Raw genomic sequence first — 23,946 nt, forward strand, 5'->3', positions numbered from 1 at the left:
AGTTATTAGTTGTAAGAAATGACTAGTGATACGCACACCACAGAGACCGGAATTTCAACAAGAGGGGGAATCAATTATCTCCCAGATGTGAGCATAAAGTACATAAGGATCACAGAGTTCAGACAGTTGCCGTGGTGACAGTGGGACCTCATCACAGGCAGGGGCATAAAAACAATATGAGAGACAGGAGGGTGTCGGTAACACAGACCTGCCGCCGGCGTTTTGTATCTCTCTGTGGTCTCGCTGGGACGTCCCCTGCCCACGGCGTTGACAGCAGACACACGGAAGCTATAGTCAACGTGGCCGTGGAGCTTCAGCACGGCCGAGCCGTGGTTCCCAGGTACTCTGAGCAGCTCCTTCCAGTTTCCCGGCTCCCACTGGGTCTCCTCATAGTCAATAATGAACTCTGTTGACAGGTGGGGAAAATCAGTCAGTCCACTGTCACTCAGTGCCAATGAATCGCTTATCTAGCTAACCACCAGCTGTGCAGCAAACTCCTCAGCCCCAGCTTTGGGCACGCACGGACAAACCGTTTATTTATGCTCAGACAAATCAATCCTAGACACAGATTTCGGCAAATATTAACATGCATAACGAAGTCTGCTTCTGTCTAGAATTATATGCGGCCAAAATAAGCTGTTCCCCCGAAATCCGTCTCAAACATAGGTAAAAATGCATTCTACCATGGGACTCCGTACCCAAACTCAAAACTAACCTTAAAGAATGATTGACCTCTAAATGTAGGCCTTAGATTAGATTTCTTTAGATTAGATTCAATTTATTGTCACTGCACATAGTATACAAATACTTTGACAATGAAGTTAGTACTTAGTAGAACACCCTAGCAACCTCTGTCCCCCGCCCCACTGCTGTATTTTATTGTATTGTATTCATGTATCTATTGTCTTACTGATGAGTACATCAGTAAGAATGAGTACAATGGAGGACAATGTAACAACTCATAACGGAATAACGGAATTTTGCATGTAATAATGTGTTACATTAAGTCAGTATCATGGTCGGCATCATGGTCGGTATCATGACAGTATCATGGTCAGTATCATGTCATTCTCATGGGCAGCATCATGGTCGGTATCATGTCAGTATCATGTTAGTAACTTAGTATCATGGTTAGTATGTATAATGTCATATGTATATCATGTGGTGTGTGGTGTGTTTCAAAGACTTCTCCTTCGCCTACTGGGAGTGTGTATATGAAGCAGAGCTCCAAAATGACGTACCCGAACCCTAAAGCACCCATGAACTTTGTTTTCAGAGACCCGAGTGCTTCCGAGATTCTTTTCAAATGATGGACCCCCGATCCCTGAGGTTCCGATTTGTTCCGAGATATTACAGACCCGACCTATTCATTTATGGATCAGACATTCCTTAAATGCCGTTCTAACCGGCTAGATGTCAGTTATACTTTATAATGAAACCTAGCAGCTACGTAGCAGCCTACAATAACAGTTAAAGTACACCTTTCACCTTGATGAAAAAGTAATCAATGGAGGTATAGTTTTGATGCTCTCTGAATCTGTGCGCTCTCCGCTCTCACTGAACTGACACCTTGCGCGGGTCAAATTTGTTTCCCCGTATATTGCGCTGCAGTAATCTGATCCCATGTCAGTGTAATCATCGTAGTACTTCATGCTTTTCTCTACCGATAAGCACTGAGCAAGGGTCTTTTCGGATCTATTTCATGATAAACAGACCCGAAGTCCAAAAAACTGGAACTGGAACTGACTCAGACTCAAAGTGATTATGGTAAAACACGGTCCTGTTGGGTATTTCCTTCGTAATCGGGGGACCCATGAAGAGCTCTAATGAAAGGTTTCATACTGATCGGTCGAGCAGTGTCCGAGATAGACATACAGACGTTCAGGGGCGGAAATATAATCTCCACATCCCAGTCTTTCGTCTTGGCGGAGATAGGAATTAACACTTCTCTCAACAATGTGAGACATTAATACATTACTCATAATGTTCATTATCTAACACATTATTGTAACAACATTATGCAAAAATGTCATTATGTTATTCACTCATGATTTTATTACATTATGAGCTGGTTATTACATTATGAGCTTTTATTAAATTAAAATGATTACATTATGAACCGTTATCACAATTTGACTTGTTAATACATTGTGAGTTTCTACAAAGCACAATGGAAACAAGCCCCTGGGGCTGTTTGTGTTATCCTTTTAGCATAACTTTTGACTGTAATAAAGTACTAAAATGTGGAACGCCCTACCAACTACCATTAAGAAATGCGAATACGCTCTCAAAAAGCACCTACGAACGGCTGCAATTCGAAATGGTGTAGCGAATCTTGTAGACCAGACCCATTGCAAGATGCTGTGTCTATGCTCTGTCGTCAACCCTAAGTCATTCCAGCCTATCAAAATTGGCAGGGGTTTGGGAACTGTGAGGCCTAGTAGTAGCCTGACCAGTTTGTTTTGGGAAGTCTGGAGCCTTGTTTTAAGGTCCTTTGAGGTGCTGTGGTACCAAGAGGTGCATGCATAGTCGACGAAACATTGTACAAGGGTTCCTGTTAGGATTAGGTGTTTTTGTTGACCAGTGAGAAGATCCTGTACAGGAATCTTGTTCTTTGGTTGACTTTTTGGATTACGTTGGTGGCCATTTCATCACCAGAAAGATTTGCCTCCAGGATGGAACCTAGGTAGGTAATTTTCTGCTGTGATTACTATTTGATCCAAAGAGAATGGATTCAGTTTTTCCCAGGTGTAAAGATAGTTTGTTATCAGCAAGCCAGATGCAGATTCTACCGAGTTCTGAGCTGAGGGCCCTTTTTCCTGTCTGAGACCAGCAGTGAACAGAAACAAGTTGCAGTCACAGGCTGATGTCATGTCATTTACATAATATTAGGAACAGTAAAGGCCCTAGTATGCTTCCTTGAGGAACACAAAAACCCGTTTGAAGGTCCAGCATGACCATGCCTCAGAAATTGCCAGCATCCACCTCGTGTTTGATGTTGTCGCTCAAATAGAGGAGTCATGTGTCTCCTCCTGTATATATGATGATTTCCTGTGTATATTTGTATATTTGTACGTCTTTAAATGTTCTGATGAATTGAAAATGGAGGAGACTGATGCTTATCGGTTTCATCCTCGTAGCAGTTTTTGAATTGACTTGTGCTTTCGTTTTATGTACCCATTCTACATACTGTGAATAAACTTTTCAATCATTCAATCAATTCGATCAAAAACGCTTTGTGAACTTGCTACACATTGCTATACATCCAGAGACAGTACACAGTAAAATAGTAGCCTATTACTCCATAGTGTAACTCTGAGAGTGTACAAATGTAACCAAATGGACCCTTACGGGTTCTTTGGTTACATTTCCAGACTCTCAGAGTTAAATGAACACTAAGGATTTGACTGTGTAGCACACTGGGCAGGGTGGTCCTATTACCACATCCAGAGACAATAGCATGCTGTGCAGGGTGGTCCTATTACCAGTAGTTGAGCTGTTGTGATCATCCCCAGGGATCCATTTCAGTTTCACGCTCCTGCCCTTGTGTTCAGACAACACCAGGTCCTCTGGTGCATCGGGGACATCTGAGAAACAGCATGACAACATGGGTTTGATAAAGCAAAGGTATAACACTATGGAGCAGAGATGACACATGAACGAACAAGCTTTCAAAGGAAATAGTCTTCAGTGTCAGACGGTGTGGAACAGGGCTCTAGAGCAAAGCCATCTGCTTATCCATATGTAATGTGGGAGCGATGCATCAACTATATTAGAGCCAGACTGATGATCGGCGAAACCGGCGATATGTCGGTTTATATGTGACGTTGTTTCGCACAGGGAACACGGTCTAGGAGCGTTGGGTCTTATTGATTTTTATTTTGATCCATTTGCTCACCTAAAACAACGATCCACGCCCAGGCAGTGTCTTGGTCCACCGGCGTCCTAGCCACACATGAGTACCTTCCCTGGTCACTGTGGCTTATGTTGACGATCTGCAGAATACCATTCTCCACCAAGTACCTATTGACGGCCAGGATGCAGAGACACAGTATTGACCCAGGAAACCTAAAAGTAAGCGAACTTTCCGGCTAGGATTAGACCGCAGCGCCACAAAAAAGGAAAAAAGAGAGAGCCGTCTCCTACCTCGAATTCTCTGTGTGGTTGAGGGCTATTGCCATATCATCTTTTTCCCACAGGATCTCAAAGTCATCGCTGAAGGACTTGTCGTACTCTGCCAGACATGAGAGCTGGGCCGTGGTACCTATTAAGATCTGCTGGTCCTCCGGGGGTACGTCTATTCTAGTGGGATCTTAGATAGAGGGAATATACATTAGTTACCTGTTAAGGCCTCTTTGGCCTGCACAAACACATTATATATATTATTATTATTATTATTATTATTACCTTTTACAAAAAGCATGGCATCGATAGCGGATTTTCCTTCTGTGTTTCCAGCGTAGCACGTGTACTGTCCCATGTCTTCTTTCGCCACACTGTCGACTTCCAATGAACCGTTGTTGTGGACGGTGAATCTTGGTCCTTCCACTGTGGAGTCATCCTTGCTCCTGTAGAACAGTGATAGTCAAACCTTTTCATGTGTTTGCCCTTGGCCTTTCACCTTTTGTTTTTGAATAGCAGATCAACAAGCTCACAACACGTTGTGTCGCAAAGCGTGTTGTACATACATTTTCCATTGTACATGTGAGCTTGTTGTTCAGCTATTTTCAAATAGTCGAAGCACGGGTAAAAGTGGTTAAACAGATTTTTAGGCAATTTTAACTATCTTTGCTGGGGACCCCCTGGGACCCCACTTTGAAAATCACTGCTGTACATAAACTAATCTAGGTCTGCAGACACTGCAGATGTTCGTAAGCACAATAATCCAATACAAACACAAATACAAGTTGGTGAAGAGAAAGGCATGAGGTTCTGTGATCACCATTGTCTCAACATTTAACAACTTAAATCCTATAGTTAGTTGCCCAGGGTCCCCCAGGGCTCTATACTGGGTCCACTTTTACTTCCCTCTAGCCCTATATCTTGCGCCACCCCTTACCCCTTATCCCTAAACTTATTTGCCATTTTTTACAATTTTAAAACATTTTAAACTAGTACAAATAGCCGATCTACAAGCTACAAGATGTAGACGGAGCCCCAAATCTCTATGTCAAAAATAGACAATCTAGTGTACAAGCTCACGTTGTGATCTTGTAGATCGTTTCTTTTCACTGAAGGTTCACTCCCAGAATAGGGACACTAGAGTAGATAAGTCAACAGCATAGGATGGCCACAACAGACTAGGCTGAGGTCTAGTGCTCTCTGCTGGTGCAGGGGAGGGAGTCACAGCTACAGTATATGTATATGGACCTACTTACCAGGTGATAGTGGATGGTGGAGAACTGAACACCTTACAGTGCATGATCACCCCCTTTCCCTCTACAGCAGAATAATCCTCATATTCCTTGGTCAAGATCATTGGGGGAAAGTCTGTAAGGAAAGTCAGCAGCCGCTAGTCAAATATCTGCAGTAATTAACTTAATTAATTTTAGAACTGACATGAGAGGTTGCACTCTAGTACTGATGTGTAATAATTTCCATCATCTTAATTATTATTTTTATTTGATATATCTCTTTTTGACACGTATGCTCGGAGTAGGATTCCACATGACTGCAATGTTGCTACCTGCTGTAATTGTACTGTAGCCTGTGTGCATGTGACAATAAAGAACCTTGACTTGAGTCTTGAACCATTCATGGTCGTATCCTGCTATGGCCATTAACGTTAATCCCAACATGCAGTGACTATCAGGAGAATAGACACAACAGTGAGCAAGAAAGAAACTCAGAAATAATTGCTAATTTGGAGTGGAAAAATACTGAAATAATCGAATAAGAGATACGAGGAAGGACTCAAGGAGAAGACCTCTGACAGTATGTTTGCCTTTCCTCAAGGTAAATTCCAGGCTTCATTGTGTAAAAAAATGAAAAAAAGACAAGGCTGTCATGTTGTCAAAAACGTGTAAATGTGAGAATGGAATCAAAGAAAAAACAATGGCATAATGACTTAGCTTAGCGAATGCACCTTATCAGTAGAAGCCAAAGCTTCCCATTAAAATGGTCTGTCTCTTCTAATTGTTTACAGAGGGAGCAGCTGGGACTTCACATTCAGAGAATGTCCAGCTTTATTAACTCCTATGTCACCACGAACAAACTCGCCACATTGGTGGAAAGCCACAGAGAGCACACTCTTTCTTCTTTTTTTTTATCTGCACTTGTAAAGCAGCACATGTTTGTCTTATGGTACCCAAATCAGTACGGAATTGGGGGAACTTGTTAGCATATAAATGACAGTGAACTGGCTGGCAGGTCCGTGGGGAAAAGGGCTAGCCCAAGTGAAGGAGCATTGCTTGCAGACAGCCCTCGCTCTCAAAGCCCCTGGCGCTTCAGGGGCGTACGCCAATCTAAGCGAGCGACTCTCTGAGCAGACACAACATCCGACAGTCTCCCACTGACTAATACCTGTGTCTGTCAATTACTCATAAACAGATGCACTTCCGTGACATTACTAAGCAACTACTTGGAAACTAAACCCCATTTTCAAAGACTGTGTTTATAATGGGCTTCCTGTTGACTCACAATAATGAACTTTAAAATAGTCCTCCTGAGTCCTGACACAACTAAAATGTAAAAATCACACCCGTGTGAACTGAGTGGTGTAAGGTCTTATATAGACTGATCAGCTGTGGTCTGACGTAATGTCTGACGTAATGAAATAAGGTAAGGTATTATGTAGCCTGATCAGCTCTGGTCTGACGTAATGAAATCACACCCGGATGTGATTTCACAACTGGCTGTTTTTGCGCAGAGAAAATGACCACGGTTGCTACGATCATCCAGTTCACCCGGGTGTGATTTAATTACGTCAGAAATTATTTTGAACATATCAACCATGCTCATTTTTTTCTGCACACAAAAGCCAGTTGTAGGAGTGGTTTACACCACTCAAAAAATTAACATACTTACTCATAATCATGATATTTGCATTAGCCAGAAGCGTCCCGTGTGCGTTGTTGGCCTCGCACTGATAGACGGCACTGTCAGAAGCTTGGGCATTGTGTAAAATAATGGTATCATCAAACACATTTCTTTTGGTCAGTTTTCTGCTGGAGGCCTCTGCAATGAACAAAAATATTCACTCTGTAAATAAAAGTACGGTAGGTGTGTATAGGACTGAAAACATTGTATGTAATCAAATAGATTTTTTTTAAAGAGTAAGAAAAACCTTGCATACAGCACCCCCAAGCACCTTAAGAGCTGCAACCAATGGTCAAACTGTTTGATAAAGCTGCTAATCTCTGATTCTTTCTTTCTTTTTTATTGTTTTTTGCTATTCTGTTGTAGGCATATATGTTTACTATTATTGTTATTATTGCAGCTACAATGTCTGAGAAAATCATTTTTCTCTGTTATCATCGCAAGACACTTTTAAGAGAGAAACAACTCTCCAGAAATGTGAGATGGCTGGCAAAGTGCTCAAATTTGCATTATTGTCTCTAAAAAAAGATTCATTATTTTTATTTTTATTTTGTCAATGATAAAGAGAGGTGATAGAGTTAAGAACTCATCTTTGCATTCCTATACGTGGAACAAATAAAGGTTCTGAACTGAATTGAACATACCCAGAGGTACTCCATTCACCCTCCATGTTATCTTGGGCTGAGGAATCCCAGTGACAGAGCACTTGATCTGCACATCTGCACCAATCATGTTCAGCTGACTCTGAGGTTCAGACACCCACACTGGAGGCTCTGAAAGGACACATGGTCAATGTGTCAAATACCCATACAATGTGTGCATCAAGACTATGACAGACATACAATGCATTAACTTCGATATTGTCCTTTTCTTTTTGCTGAGGTTTGTGTGATCTGCGCAAAACCCCTTTTGGTGTTTTAAAAATTATGTTATAATTTAGCTATTGAAAAATAGCAGATCTACAAGCTCATAGCGCGCCACCGAGTGGCGCGCTACGAGCTTGTAGGTCTGCTATTTTTGAAAAATCGTGAAAATATTTATTTCAGAAAACTGGAGGATTTAAAAGGATTTTTTTTAATTTTGAGGTCAGGCCTAAATGGGTCAAATGATAAGGGACAATATCGGTGGCAACCAACTGTAACTGTAAATGCATTCAACATGCAATAGAGTATGCATTAAAATAATATGCTCACAAAAGTCTGACTTGGTACTACAGTACCTTCTACTGTGACTATGAAGTAAGCAATGGCGCCGTCTCCAATGGCGTTCATGGCCTTGCACATGTACTTTCCACCGTCGTACTCGTCTACTGCTGGTACAATCAGCACTTTCCCATGGTTCTCCACTTTCGCTTTTTCAGGAAGCGTTTTGTGACCCATTTTCACCCACTCAATTGTTGGAGTTGGGCTGGAAAAAAAATATAAATATATATATAAATTAACAAATCATCATCAGAATAGTAGTTATTACAGTGCTAGGTACAGTATGTTGCACAGGTTGTCTATGCATTTTTGGAGAAAATGCAACAGCAATAGTTACAGTATATTTTACATCTTTTGAACTGCTACACCTGGGAAAGCAGCAGTGTAAAATTGTTAACCACAGTTTACCACTGTTTTTAACACAAAGTGAGGAAAAACTAAAGAATACATTGCATGGATGCACCTGGGACGTATCCTCAGTGATGTTTCCTGAGGTCAACGGGGTTTCGGGTCTACCAACATCATACCGCTCACTCACGCGACCTAGCCGGGGTTGATCAAATCCCGACTTACGTCCCAGTAGCTACCCTCGATCAGTCCATCAGGGAATGAGCAAGGCCACACAATCCGTTGCTCCCAGACTCCCAGCACCAAGCACTCCATTCAGGAGTGGTGGATTATAATGGCCTTCCTAAAGGCCTCACCAAGGTTTTTTGGGCTTCCTCCTCACGGAGGACACAGGCTGGGGCGCTAACCCATACTGCTCACCCGGGTGCCGTCTACATTCCGGCTGTCACCCGTCTCTCCGGTGGTCACCAGACTATACCCGGTTGTCACATAGTCTATTCCTATGAGTCACTATAAATAGAATAACTTTTTTTTTTTTCACAGTTTTGTTTATTCAAGATTTCAGGGTATACAGTAAATCAAATAATATGACAATATATGTGACACACCCATACGGAACATACATAAATGTCGTGACCACTATATGCAAAATAGTAGTAGTAGCATAAAAGAAAAATAAATTGTATAGTCCTATGCTAACAGGGAAGTGACACTGATAGTTACAAACCACATAACCTGAATCAAGTTTTGAAACAAGAACAAGACAAACGTACGACAAGACAAGACAAGACAAGACAAGACAAGACAAGACAAGACAAGACAAGACAAGACAAGACAAGACAAGACAAGACAAGACAAGACAACATGGCATGGTCATTGGTCACCCCTCCAAAACATAATGGACGTGGCAGTGCACCCACACATGGTTCCTAATAATAAATATACTGGACAACCCAGCTGCGTCGGGAATTAAATAGAACAACTATAACTAAAAAATACATCGCATGGATGCACCTGGGACGTATCCTCAGTGATGTTTCCTGAGGTCATATATATATATATATATATATATATATATATATAGAAATATGTAGAAATATGTAGAAATATGTTTATGTGGGTGCCATTACTCACAATCCCTCTGCAATACACTCCAACTGCAGCTCATCTCCTTTGACCAGCTGTTTCTCTGTTTTGACAGCAGAGGGCGTCACAAGACTGGGTTTCCTATCCATGATGGCATTAGCTTGGAGAAAACATAGTATTTGTAAAGACTCAAGAGGGAGATAGATGACTCCAACCAAAATGTTATTATGCTTTTTATGGGAAAGATTTAACTTAATTCCCCATTGGACACACTCTCATTTGTGCACGCACATACATATGAACAAAAATGGGAACATGACATGCTAGTGTTTGAGCTTACCTTTTTCAGCAGTCGTGCCACTGTTAGATTTTTCTGAAATGAAGGCGAATGTGATGTGAAATAAAATATGAACACAAGCACAAGGTGATGTTGTCAATTCACAACAAAAAAAAAAGTACACAGGTGACATTAAGATCACATGATTTACATCAAAGGAAATCAAGAAAAACAAAAGACATTTGAATGGAAGTGCAATGGGAACACTGAATATGAACAATGTTCTCAAAACAAATCAAGAGTTTGCATCACACTGGTTTGAAGCCTCACAACATACATTCAGGAGTTTAATTAATGAAAGAAACCTGGAAGGATTTGTTTGACACTTACTTGTCTTGACAATGACAGACATGGCTGTCTTCTGAACAATGGTGCGTATTCTAGGGAAGGCAGCAAAACAACAGTAGTCTCTCCTGCTGTCCTTCTCTACTGCATGGGCGAAGTACAAGTCTCCATTCAAGCCCATGGACACCCTTTCATCCTGATCTATATGCTGCAGATCTTGGGTGCAGAGAGAGACGACAACTCTTGTTAAAATCTATTTCATTGTTGGGGAAAGGGGATATATTGGCAGGGGATATATGATACAAACCAGGGCTGGTGTCATTTCATTTTGACCCTATTAAATCAGAACAGTAGGTGACAGGTGTATTTTAATGCAGACAGAGTGAAAACACTAGAATTTTTTTTCCTGTGAAACGGTTACAATTTACAACCTAGCCATTTGCCAGATGCTCTAATCCAGAGCGATTTACCATGTGCAAAGTAAGCGCCATGAACCTTAGTCAGCAAACAGGGTAAATGCTTGAGTAATTACAGTGCAAGAAAACAAGTATGTGCTATAAAGTAACTAGGACAGCACGTAGGCATCACACCTTGCATGCTGTCTCTAAATAACACACATTAATATATCAATCGCACTACTAAGTCCTAAGTGGTATCAAGGTTATTATGTAAAGCCTGTAAAGATATTATTAAGAACGAGGAGTCTCGAGTGCTGACCTGGTAACTGACTGGCTGACCGGCTGACCCCATCCCAGATTCAACTACATACCATGCATGTATTAGTTGAGTATGATTGGAGAAAATCACTCACTGATGGTCATCCAGTAGATCTGAAGTGGAGGAATTCCTTGGGGTGGGTTACACTTTAGAACAAACGGCTGACCTTCCTCAACCCAGATGGGGTCGATCTTTTCTTTAGGAAACTTTGGGACCTCTGTCATGAAGACAAATTATGAAAAATGAGTTAGGTAATTTGTGTAGTTCTCATCTTATCCAGAAGATGGCAGTCAGGTCTGAGTGTTGCATCAAGCAAGGAGATAGAAAAGCTTAGGCATTCCCCATGTACCATTCAATGAATTGAATTCCATGGCACATTTTTTCAGGCCTTGGCTTGTAGTAAGAAACAAACGTCATTACTACTGTTGTGGGACTTGTCAACATTGCTGAGTAGTTGAAGCACAGCCAAAATTAGTCGCAGCTCGCCTTGGAGTGGATTTGTTTGAGGATTTATGTACTGTGCTTTACAACAAAATGAATAATGTACCAGCCGGAAATGATGGAGAGGCTAGATCACACTCAATGCTTTCCCCACTGCTTTGTGCAGGTATACACAAGAGTAAGCAGGGCGATGAACACTGGGGAGGTTCAATGATGTTTTGCCATGGCCAATACAATAGAAATCTCACAAGGCACAGCCATCCCAAGACCCTGAATCACTTTTAAGGCACAGTAACAGAGAACCAGTCAAAAACATAGATGTATGTTACTCACGGGGAACAGTGAACGCAATCTCTTCCGAGATGGCGGTCCCCAGTTTGTTGGAGGCATAACATCGATAGGTTCCCTGGTACTCAGTGAGGTTCCCGTTATTGGGTATCACAAAAGTCCCCGAGTCCTCCTCTGTCATCAGACGGGGGTCTAGGAAGGGGTCAAATTCCTCTCCATTCTTTGTCCAACGAAAGCTGCACAGAGAGAAAAGTTAAGGTTGTATGAGCCAATTTTTCTTCTTCCGTGGGCAGAAATTTGCCTATAATGCAGTACATATGTTCAGTTTGCAAAGTGGGTACACAAGACACAACAAAACACAGAGTTCCTGCCAAAATTGTAGTGTCAGTATCTGCTAACAAGCTCTCCGGGGCTACCCCCTTTTCTTCCATCTGATACAGTGCTTGGTACTCACTGTGGCACAGGATTCCCTTTGGCTTCACACGTCATGGGGAAGCTCTCGTCAAAGGGGAAGGCAATGAGAGAGCTGGGCGACTGGTCTGTGATGGTGGGCAACTGCTCAACTGGGCAACACACAGATAACATTATATTACTTTACTCTCTGTCCTTTTACAAAGGTGCGTGTACAAATGGTAGAATGTCTGATATGGACGACTCTTCAGATGATCTGTAGACAGCTCTGGTTAAACATTAAGATGAGTTAATAATGGAAATGACCGTCTCGTCTACTATCAGTGTCACTAATATGACCAACTGACCGTCAAAGGTTAATCAAATGTCACAGATCTCACAGATCAGTTTCATGGAGTCATTAAAGATGACATGAGTGATGTACAGTAGATCCAACACACGAGACTACAGCTGTGTTTTAGACATTCAGTCAGGAGACCTGATGACATCACTAAAATGAGCTACTGTAGGACGCAGCAGAGCAAACTTACTGTTTACATGACCTAAAACTAGTGAATCCATGGCCGCAGGGGAGCATAAACAAAACAAAAACACAGTTAGTAGTGTGAGAATAATCCTTTTTTTGTCAATCAGTATCTGAGTATAAGCCCCTTAACCCATTTTTGGCGGGAACCCCATTTGGAGGTCCGCGAGTAGGGCCAGGCGCGCGTCCAGAGTCGCCGCCAACCGCCGCAGCCCGACCCGGACGGCTCGACGGCCCTCACGGGGCGGACAACAGCCGCACGCCCGCCGGCACCCGCTGCGCCGCGCCCCGAGGGATCTACACGCTCATAGCGTGGCACCGAGTGTAGGTCTGCTATTTTTGAAAAATCGTGAAAATGTGGCACAATTCTTTGAAGTTTTTAACTCAAATCTTTGCTTCTGGGGGGTCCCTGGAACTACATATTTTCAGATGGGGGTCGGCAGCCAATTACATATAATCTTGGGGGTCCTTGACATGAAAATATTTGAGAACCACTGACATAGAAACATGATTCATCAGGATTTGTAGAATCGTTCCCAGGTCGAAATGGGTTAAACAAACGTTGTTATACTGTAGCAGAATTAAAGACGATACATCAACCAGTGTCAGTACAGTATGCATTGTTTAAAAAACCGGGGATAAAAAAAATAAAAAAATATAGTTTGAACTGTTCTCTTTCACAGCCTGAAGAGATGTTTCTGAATAATTCAGTGCTAGAATACATGATGTTACCAAGGAAACTGTTGGAAATGCTCAGCTGTGGCACAACAGGGAAAATAAACCAGATTCTAAAGAAGATAACGGGTGTAAATAATTTCAATCCACAGAATGCCTGATTGTAAAGTGTAATATAACACAGGTCTCTGTGACAGGATTTCTGTGACAGGATTTCTTTCTTTCTCAAATAATCAAATTGTGGGTTTCATAGAAGTATTACATATTCAAGTTGAATTTGTATTATTAATAATAAGTATTAAATAAAGTGCTAGTCATTATGCTTTCTTTCTTTCTTTCTTTCTTTTTTCTTTCTTTCAAACCAATATTGTGTTAGAGAAGAGAATGTTCATACAATATAAATAACAACTGCAGTGGTTAGAGGTGGTCTCCCTGGTTTTGTGGTCGGGAAGGACTGCTATTGGTTGACAAGGGTCAAAATGGGCTTTCTTAGCTCAGCAGTAGAAATGTCAGCGCTCATGCAGGCCATGATTTGGGACACAATCGTTAACAAGAATGTTTTGTTTTGCCTTATTCTTTTTTAATTATCAATTAATAAACAATTATTAGATTGCAGTTTATAGGAACACTTCACTCACATAATGACTGCTTTTCTATCTGTTACTCTATCTGTTTTCTGTTACATGAAGCCTTAGTTGAATTAATTGAGAATTTTTGTTTGTGTCGCATTCCTTCACGGTGAATGGGCCCAAGATTAGCAACAGAAAAAGTAGGCTATATAAAAGATCTGCTTATAAAGTACCAAAAAAAACCTCACAGTATCATCCATGTCTTTTGTATCCAGTCTGTGTCCTCATTACTTCCAAAACAAAGCATTTTTGCTGAAACTTTACTACTTACAGTAACACAGTTCCACTTCCAGGATAAACAGGCCCATGCATGAATGGCACACAAGCTGTGCCTGTGAAGTACCCAGGTCACATTGAACCCCACACACACGCCCAGGCGTGTTCCTCATTCGTGTATGACACTGTTTACACCAGAACTGTTTTAAATGGTCAAGTAGAGTGTGAATGCTGTGTTTTGGATGTAATGAGGACACGGACTGAAACAAGACACATCGCCCAAATGCTCTACAGGAGAAGTTGGCACTCACCCTCCAATGGGATGTCAATGGCAGTAGTGAGGTGAAAGGCACAAATACAGCAGACAATGCTCAGCAGGGCAACTAATCCATGGCTCTTCTTTGACCTCATGGGCCCGCGGCAGATGGCAATCTGGGAGTTCATGATGAGAGGTAACAAGTGCTGCTGCTCTCTTTTCACTCCTCAGTTCATCTCTATGGCACACAGGAGATGCGAGACCTGAAAGCACACAGACACGATAGGCCTCCATGAATCTAGCCACATTGCAGACATTTAGGAGAAAACCACACACACACACACACACACACACACACACACACACACACACACACACACACACACACACACACACACACACACACACACACACACACACACACACACACACAGTCACACACACACAGTCACAGTCACACACACACCAAGTCCCCCGTGACTTGGGGCTCTGCTGCCTCTCTGCTCAGCCAGGTGTAGCCAGGCACACCATACATTTCCAGCACAGCAGCCCATTGCATCGGCAGGGCACACATTCGGTGCTGTTTCAAAATACTGAGACATATACTGTCGGAGAAAAAATAGACAAAAAGGAAAAAAATAAAAATCATATCAAAGGCTTAAGTTATATGAGCCGTTCCCTGGGGACTCGGTTTGTTTTCCAGTTTGATGTCTGTTGGTGTGTGGCAGAATTCTTTCTTTTTTTCCCCCTTTTTTTCAAGCACAAGAGCAGAAATAAAGAAATAAATGCAGCAGCCTGTGGATATATTAATGCACAACAGATGTAAAAAAAAAACCCGAATCCATTTACACTGAAACTGAGCCAAGAAATTCAAAACACAGATACCCCTTTCCGCATGCATGCTTTCTGAAAACACAAATGTGATTAGCGATGCGGCTGAATATTTATAATCTATTATAGTGGTGAACAGAGCTAGAGGAGAAGTTTGAAGTATAGCAATAATACACAGTTGGGACTGTCTACCCCTCCCACCACCCGGCCAATCAGCAGAGCAATGTGCACTGGATCATTTCCCACCTAACGAGCAGCGGAAGCTGTTCACAGTACAAGTGTAACGCCCGGGAATCGAACCTGGGTCTCCCGTGTCGAAATCCAACATCTTAACCGCAAGGCTAAAGGGGATTCCCCCTTGACCGGGGGAGATATTAGGCTTTTTGGTCATCAGGCAGAGGCTTTGAGCCACTACTGCTACACTAGCATAACATCGCTGTCAGGCAGAAACCTTTTTTTCTTTTTTGAGTGGTGTAAACCACTCCTACAACTGGCTTTGTTAGTCTGTGCAGAAAAAATGAGCATGGTTGCTATGTTCACCCTGTTCACCCGGGTGTGATTTCATTACGTCAGACATGATTTCATTACGTCAGACAGGCTATATAAGACCTTACACCACTCAGTTCACACGGGTGTGATTTTTCTTTTCATCATTAAATGCCATTGACAATGAATGGACAGTTGTGAGTGTTTGTGTAAAAACAAACATTGCGTAACACAAACATTGAAGACGAAGATGGGGATGCAAATTCTGATTGGCCAGAATGAGATGATGTATGTTGATGTACGATGATAAGAGTGCCCCTCACTTCACATCGGTGTGATTTGTTTTTCAGCTATTAGTGTATGTTATTCATCCTAAACAAATTCCCTTTGACAATGAATGGAGAATGTTACGTCATAGTGTCTGAGCAAATCGTCTTAGTGTCTAATTTGGTCCTACACAAACATTAAATTCCCTTTGACAATGAATGGAGAATTTTACGTCATAGTGTCTGAGCAAATCGTCTTAGTGTCTAATTTGGTCCTACACAAACATTAAATTCCCTTTGACAATGAATGGAGAATGTTACGTCATAGTGTCTGAGCAAATAGACATAGTGTCTATTTTACGTCATGATGATGTACGATGATAAGAGCAACCCTCACTTCACATGGGTGTGATTTTTTTACGGGCGCTAGCCCTCCCCACGTCTCATATTTGCCATTGACAATGAAAGGAGAAATTAGGTCAAATGTCCGCCAAATATTACGTAAATTTGTGACAAACATTAAATGCCATTGACAATAAAGGGAAAATGTACGTCATATGTAGACGAGCAAATCGGCTAACCAATCAGATCTTCCCCCATTTTGCGATTTGTTTGAAAGTGGTTAAGTGTGTCTGTGGGTTTTATAAATATTGAACCAATGAAAAGTATTAAGAAGAGCTTGTGACTAAATTATAACTACATTATTGGATCAATTGGAACACAGGTTCTTTATTTTCTTCTTTCCATTTCCTGTAAAGACACGTTTTTGAAAATACAAGGTTTCTTGGAGACAGTGACGATAAAGGAAAACAGCAAAGAGCGGGATCTTTCTCCCCAATCCTCAGCAGCATAACCTTCAGTGTGTCAGTAGATTAGTCTTCCTTATGCTGGCTGTGACCCAGCTTATTAGGTCATTCTAGTCTAATTAGTCAAAACACAGACTACTGTAGCTAGAAGAAAAAGAAAAGAAAAGAAAAGAAAAGAAAAGAAAAGAAAAGAAAAGAAAAGAAAAGAAAAGAAAAGAAAAGAAAAGAAAAGAAACGTATAATGAATAACTGCTAAATATCTGGAAGGGGAGAAATGTTAATATATGATCTAAGACCTGAGAGTCAGCGGGGAAGGCTTCACAGTGAATGGAAATAGTATACCAGGGATCTGGCAATTATACAGCTGTAATGTCAAACAATTTACATTGTGTTAATGTCTGTTTATTCCAGCAACAGTAAACCAGATACAGGATATAACGGAGCCTACATTTCTCCAATAGCTTTCCTTGTAGATTAACTGCTGGCCATTTGCAAGGCTGCTCTAAACTGGTTCCATGAACCTACTTTCTAATCTGGCTGGGTAAAGAAATTCAATAGGAAACACTGGGGTCAAATGCCAGATCAGGAGAAGTAATTGAATAATTGACCAGAGAACAAAAGAGTCGATTTGGTGGGTTGCCGAGCGGCCCTGCTTTCAGATGGTTATGCACCCTGAACTTTTCTGCCATGGCACATGTTAATGGTATTAACTGTGTCTGGGGGTTTCATGAGTCAATCGTGGCTGTTCCGACCCAACTTGTGACCCCCACCTGACCCACCAACAGCCTCACCAACAAGGCAGCGTCTCAGCGATGGCGATACATCAGCCCTCTAAATCACAATACAGGCCTATTGACTTTATTTCCAACACAGAACTGACATAGTAATGTTGTGATTTATGAGTCAAGGAAAGGGCCTGGGGCACATTGTTTTGCTTTGTCTTATTTATGTCTTTCCCACACCTTGTGATTCACGTTGATGCAAACAGATTGATTGGAATCAAAAAGTAAGGCCCTGTACTAATTGGCTTGAGCTTTTGCTAAATTAAGAGAAGGGGGGTGTACAATCCCCGCAATACAATTTGTTTGCATAAACCTATTGTTTTGCCTTTACCATCCTAACACCACTTTAGATGGATTACGTTGTATTCAAACTGTGCTTGATCGCATGCCATCTGATTTAATTTGTTCTCCCCCTCGTTAAGCATTTAGTGAGAATCAACTTGGCCATCTGGTTGAGGGAGGTCTGCAGTGCTCAACTACTGGGAGCTATGATGTCTACATTGAAGTCATAGGGGTATTGGACCTATAAGATATACACAAGAGGGCCCCTCAGGCCCGCCCAGTTTAAGACTACAGGCTATCCTTAATCCCCACCCCCTTCAGCAGCAATCACTCCCGTCTGAGACTCATGAAACTGGCAGGAGGTTAAAAGCGGCTCAGTGAGGGAAGGCCAATGTGAACCCTAACCATGCTTAGCCAATCTCGGAGGGGACAGGAGCAGTAGGGTAGATAGGAGAGAATGGACAGGAGGATGTACTGTACCAATTGGGTAAAGTAAAATATGGGTCCAGGCCTTAAAACTTCTCTCAGAGTTACCGGTATGTACAGTATGTGGAGCACTTGCTCACAAACTTCCCCCTTACGGGTGAATGCATACTTTAACAGTGAGGTATATGTATGGGTATACATATACATGTGTGTTTGTATACGGAGATCCTGTAGTGCCCCATCAATGAGTGAACCTGCAGGCTAAATTAAAGACTTACTTTTCTTGGGGTGACATTTTTGGCACCTTTATCTTCTTGGCATGCTTACAGTCCCAAGACTCTAATATTTCTGCCATCTGCTCTGGCACTGAAGCCTTAACCTTGACCTAGACACAAATGTACACTTTAATACTTTAATGATACTGGGGACCATGCTGTATCACTGGCATTTTATGAAAACATCGATATACACCCTCAAATATTGTCAAATAATGTCATAAATCAACACTCCATCAACACGCACAATTGGTGCGTGACAGGGTGGCACGTGTGTTATATAATTGTGCTTTTCCCCCTCTAAATCTAACATACACTGCAAATGTGCACATATTTTACCAGCCACGTGAGTGTGAATAAAGTTCAAGTAAAAAAAGTAAACAATTTACCGTAGGCTATGATATAAGTAGTAAAGCCACTGTACACAGTGGGACTCATTAGCAAGCAAATGCTGCCTCTTTCACACACAAGGCTGCTCTGCACAACAGACAGGAAAGTGTGGACCTAATGTAGTTTAATGGGCAAGCCTGTAATGGGATTAAAGCAGATCCTCTTCCTGTCAGCCTGCATTAAAATATTCGCTTTGCTAAAGACCGGCAATGGGAAGACAGCAACTCCAAACTTTTCTTTCCCTCTCACAAGATGATGCCCACCCCATCCGCATTGGATGACTAGAGAACAATTAAAACAATGGCAGAGCTCATTAACATTAAACAGGAAAAGGTGTGCCTGCCTGCCTCTTGATTCTCTAATGACTGCGTTTCTTTCTTTGCCGTTGTTTTGTTCCTTGTGTGTTCAATCAATTGCACATTTTGTTCACAAAATTATTCACACAGATTATCTGGCATTTAGCGTGTAACAAAGCTGCCTCTTTTCTGAAGCAAGCGTTCAAAATTCTTTGTGTACTTGAAATATAGTGTGTAAAGGACAATGTGAACTCAAGGTTCTTTTGTTGGGGATTTGCTTTTTCGCCCAAAACTTCTTCCTCAGAATTTTAAACGGAGCCTATTCTGACCTCTGGCAAAGAACCACAGAATTCTACAACATGCTTGTGAATGCAGCTCGTTTATTATTAATTTTTTTAACAGTGGGAGCAAAACAGAAACAAGACGCTAAATGAGATTAGGAAGGGGGAGCAATATTAAATAATAACCTTGTCTAATTGAGATTTGGCTCGATTTCACCGCACATCGTTATGCGTGACAGTTCAATTATTGTGCCATTAATATTTCAGGAGTCGTAGCAATAGTACGTGGAAGAGAGTAGAGACTGGCGATTGGGGAAAGAGGGTGGAGGAGAAAGAGGAGAGGGTGGGGGTGGAGAAATGATGTGAGGAACTGGGATGTAGAGGAATGAAGCCCTGTTAAAGACAGATATAGAGTGGTTTCACTGAACTGTGGGGGCCCTGTGTGACCCTGCACGCCTTACGTTTTGATGAAGAATGACCCGCCTGACCTAACATGAACTTTCATGACTGGGAGGAGAGAGGAATACCTCCTATGTCCCGTTGTGATTTTACAGAATATTGTGCAACAGCTGAAGCAGAATCTCATTCTGCATGCTGGCATTATAAGCAATCTGGAATCTGGAAGCAATCATGCTGTTCCTTCTCTGCAACAATCTATTTTGTTTTGTCTTTCCACATCCATGCATGTTATAATTATATCAAAGCTCTGTTAAAAAGAAATGCACAAACATCATACCTAGCTGTCCTACCATATTTCACAACCTTTGTGAGTAGTTATGTACAACATACAATATAGCGAGGATTTCCATTTTCCTTCTGATGATCCTGCATAAAATGTTTAGGCTAAACCGAAACACAAAGTGTGCCGAGCAAAACCTACATCACTACCACCAGTGCCACCACCATAAGCAGCCAGCCATACAGAGTCAGACCACATTGATTCATCTATGTGCTCAATGACACCACTTGATTCATCTATGTGCTCAATGACACCACTTTAATTTTAACTGAGCATTGAAGCATGTCACACGACACACCATAAATCATGGGGGTGTGTATACACAACGTATGATTGAATCATGTGACAGATGCTGTTTGAGTCTTCAAAAAAATAAAAACGTTTTGAGAAGACAGTGTACTGCACCTGTCTGCTTCACAGCTTACAGGTCTTTCTTCTTTTCGTTTTTCCTCTGATCTGGATGCTTTGAAGTCCCAGAGAAGTGCCCTCATGCCCAGGACAGTAATCACATTAGTCTGTGATCCTCGCTGAGTGGCCAGCAGAGAAATGAATTCAGGAGTATTATTTTGCGTGAATGAACGCAGCATGCTCTCCTCCTCGTTCATTCACTCCATCTGACTGATGTTGGCAATTTCCCAGGATGAAACTTGTGTCCACAGCCAGACATGATCGATGGGATTTATATCCCCAATCCCCACCACCATCAAACCCTCAAGGCAATTTACTTCTGCCGAGAAACCGGAATCTCTAATTTCACACTCAACACACATGATAGCGGAAGAGCAAAAACAGAATGCAGTACAAATAAATGAATGCCACACTAGTGCCTTGGAATCCTCTACAGGTCTCGCATTCAAAGTGATATTTGCTTTTCCAGCCAGTGAAATTCAGGCTCTATGGTGAATATAAATCCACCATTTGTAGTTCCTGCTCTGCGCTACAGAGGTACATCTGGACATTGTTACATTGGGTGAGATGTTTGACACAGCTGTCGGAAGCATGGCTCTGTCCAGCCCCCCTCCATCACTTGATGGTAGGTTGCATGTGATGGAAAATGGAATGTAGTGAACTCAAGGTCAGCAACTAATGATTAAAAATACAACATTGCTGAATCATCACATTTTATATTACAGGCTGTCATGGTGGACTGGACTATGGACCCAAAAAATGAAATATGCAGTATACATAACAGTAATGCATAGTCCAAAACATCCCTATTCAGGGTATGTCATACTCATAACAGGTGAACATTATGTGAAAAAGGGCGAATATTTAAAATAAAGAAATAGCAGATCTACAAGCTTACAACAGATGGCAGTTTGTGAGTTTGTAGATAGCCTAATTTCATCTAAGGGATTTGGTGTAGAGGGGACGTGGGCAACATAATACCCAACTGTAACTGTACTTTACATATACAGTATATATACAGTATATATATATATATATATATATATATATATATATATATATATATATATATATAAATAATCTCTGAATATAACTAAAATATGGAATGTTGAGCCACATCGCAGCTACTGTTAGTCCCACCACGTGCTGTTTTCCATGCATTATTTGGCTTTCATAAGTGCTTTGTGAGACTGCTATCCTTTATGCAAAAGGGTGCCAGTTAAATTGTAGAGAATACCAAAACCAAGTAAAAAAAAAAATGACCTTAATTGTGTAATTGACCATGCAGTCACCTGGAAGTCACCCCACTAAATATAGGTTTTGAAAACAAAGTATTCAATATTATCGATCACGTACCAGCTCATACTAGTACATTAAATACATGAGCATACTAGTACTGTATATATAGTTGATTGTTGATTCACTTGTACAGTACTAAATATCTCTCTATCTTACCAATTCTGAACATCAATTGCCAAATATTTCAGCCAAGGTATTTTTGTGAGCAACAACAGTGAGCCAGCATCAGCAAGCTGACAATTCATGCATGCACAAGACAATTTTATGCATGCACACGATTGCACCTGCACTGATATGTGTTTCTACTGAGCAATAACTGTATTACACATGTAATTTGCTCAGCTGTTGCACCATATGACACAGTTGTGTTAAACTGTCTAAATGAAGGATGCATGCTGTCTGTCTTTGTATTACTGTTTTTAAGTATTTTTGTACGCTGTCAAAAAAGGGTCAGAATGAAAGTTAGAATGAAATGTGTAAAAGATAAACTTCATGTTGTTTTTAATAGCAAGCAACCATTTATACTGGCCATTATTGTGTGTAGACAAAAGTTACATAATTTTTAAATAATCAATAATGCATTCTGACAAGATTCCACTAATGAATCAGAGAGATCAGAAAAAGAAAAACTCTGGTAATGCTTGTCATTTAAAGCAGACAACAGCTAATGTTACAAAACATCCCTCCTTTGTCATTTCAACTAATTCAACATGTGAATAACAATGACTCTTCTCCGTGGGAGGGAGAAATACTGTTTGTGTCGAAGTGTGCTGCTTGCACGTGCAGGAACCAAAACACGCACCACTAAAGACATGTTGCCACTACGGTGCGTTCACAGCTCGCAGAAACGTCTCAAGACAGTAAGATACTTACAAGTCTCAACTTCATTCTCAGAGCTAGTCCCTTCTGAGAAGATCAACTAATCCTCTCCAGGCAAAAGAATCCAAAGGAAAAGCTAAGCATAAATTAGATGCAAAAGATTTCCTGCGAAAACCAAGCATACTCTAGAAGTGTCTGCCTGTGCTGTAGCCTGTCACAGAGGCTAGGGAGGCAGAGTGAGTGTGTGTGTGTGTGTGTGTGTGTGTGAGAGAGAGAGAGAGAGAGAGAGAGAGAGAGAGAGAGAGAGAGAGAGAGAGAGAGAGAGAGACTGTAGACACATATGTTGCCAAAGCCTCCAGCTTGGCAAAAACGCTCATTAAGCCACTGACAATCATTCCCACAAAGCCCGATCTAAAGGCTATTCACGGGGTGTGTACAAAAGAGAGTGGAATACTGGAGGAATGCAAGTTCCATTGAACACACCCCCCAGTGTCACAGTGTAACATGTTTGCTGCACCTGACGCTTCACTTAAAAGCATCTCTTATCTTCACAGATCAGCTAAAAGAAATGACTAGGATATGAGGTGGAAGCACAGATCACCTGCTGAGATCATCTGTTGAGTTATTGCTCCTTCTGCATAACACACAACAATATACTTTTTTGTAAATCCTGGGCACCTATATATGATGGTGTTACGCAGCAAAAATAGTAAATCTCGAATCGGGTATGCTATTCTTGCCATTTTCGAACATTTAAAAATTATATTCCTGCAACTGTGAGGAGACCATCAAGAATACGCATCCATCTAATCTTTGTTGGTCTTTTTTATGTTTGCTGGTCCTGATGAGGAGCTAATGAACCAGTGTAACCTGTCCTGAAATGTAACAAAGAAATAAATAGAATTGAGCAAAGGTAAAGAAAAGACCTGACTGTTCCACACTGGTGAACTGGGACATCACTCCAAGACTACACGGATGGGGTGAGTGGAGGCAGGCTGATCTGTCAAGGGAAAGCACAGAGCAGGGAAGGAGTGCTGAGACTGTCGATAAGAGCCTTCCATGGCCCAACACAAAAACTGCAGTCTCTCTCCCACGACACACAGGGGGG

At 41.5% G+C, this 23,946-nt stretch overlaps 1 protein-coding gene across 2 annotated transcripts in view; it reads right to left on the reverse strand.

Moving 5' to 3' along the window:
* Nucleotides 1-14,704, reverse strand: part of chl1b (cell adhesion molecule L1-like b) — a 34,269-nt gene extending 19,565 nt beyond the window's left edge. For both annotated transcript variants that reach the window (XM_079509170.1, XM_079509169.1), the window contains exons 1-16: nt 14,508-14,704; nt 12,197-12,305; nt 11,788-11,978; nt 11,108-11,230; nt 10,342-10,512; nt 10,015-10,047; nt 9,723-9,834; nt 8,258-8,445; nt 7,683-7,811; nt 7,027-7,176; nt 5,379-5,490; nt 4,408-4,568; nt 4,147-4,312; nt 3,899-4,023; nt 3,486-3,587; nt 209-406 (exon numbers count right to left, since the gene is read on the reverse strand). In XM_079509170.1, the coding sequence (XP_079365296.1) occupies nt 209-406; nt 3,486-3,587; nt 3,899-4,023; nt 4,147-4,312; nt 4,408-4,568; nt 5,379-5,490; nt 7,027-7,176; nt 7,683-7,811; nt 8,258-8,445; nt 9,723-9,834; nt 10,015-10,047; nt 10,342-10,512; nt 11,108-11,230; nt 11,788-11,978; nt 12,197-12,305; nt 14,508-14,640 (2,203 nt within the window). In that variant the 5' untranslated portion in view covers nt 14,641-14,704. The remainder of the gene's footprint in view (nt 1-208; nt 407-3,485; nt 3,588-3,898; nt 4,024-4,146; nt 4,313-4,407; nt 4,569-5,378; nt 5,491-7,026; nt 7,177-7,682; nt 7,812-8,257; nt 8,446-9,722; nt 9,835-10,014; nt 10,048-10,341; nt 10,513-11,107; nt 11,231-11,787; nt 11,979-12,196; nt 12,306-14,507) is intronic.
* Between the last annotated feature and the right edge of the window lie 9,242 nt (nt 14,705-23,946).

This window comes from Electrona antarctica (genome assembly GCF_951216825.1).
Source record: "Electrona antarctica genome assembly, chromosome: 9".
In the NCBI taxonomy this organism is placed as follows: Eukaryota; Metazoa; Chordata; class Actinopteri; order Myctophiformes; family Myctophidae; genus Electrona; species Electrona antarctica.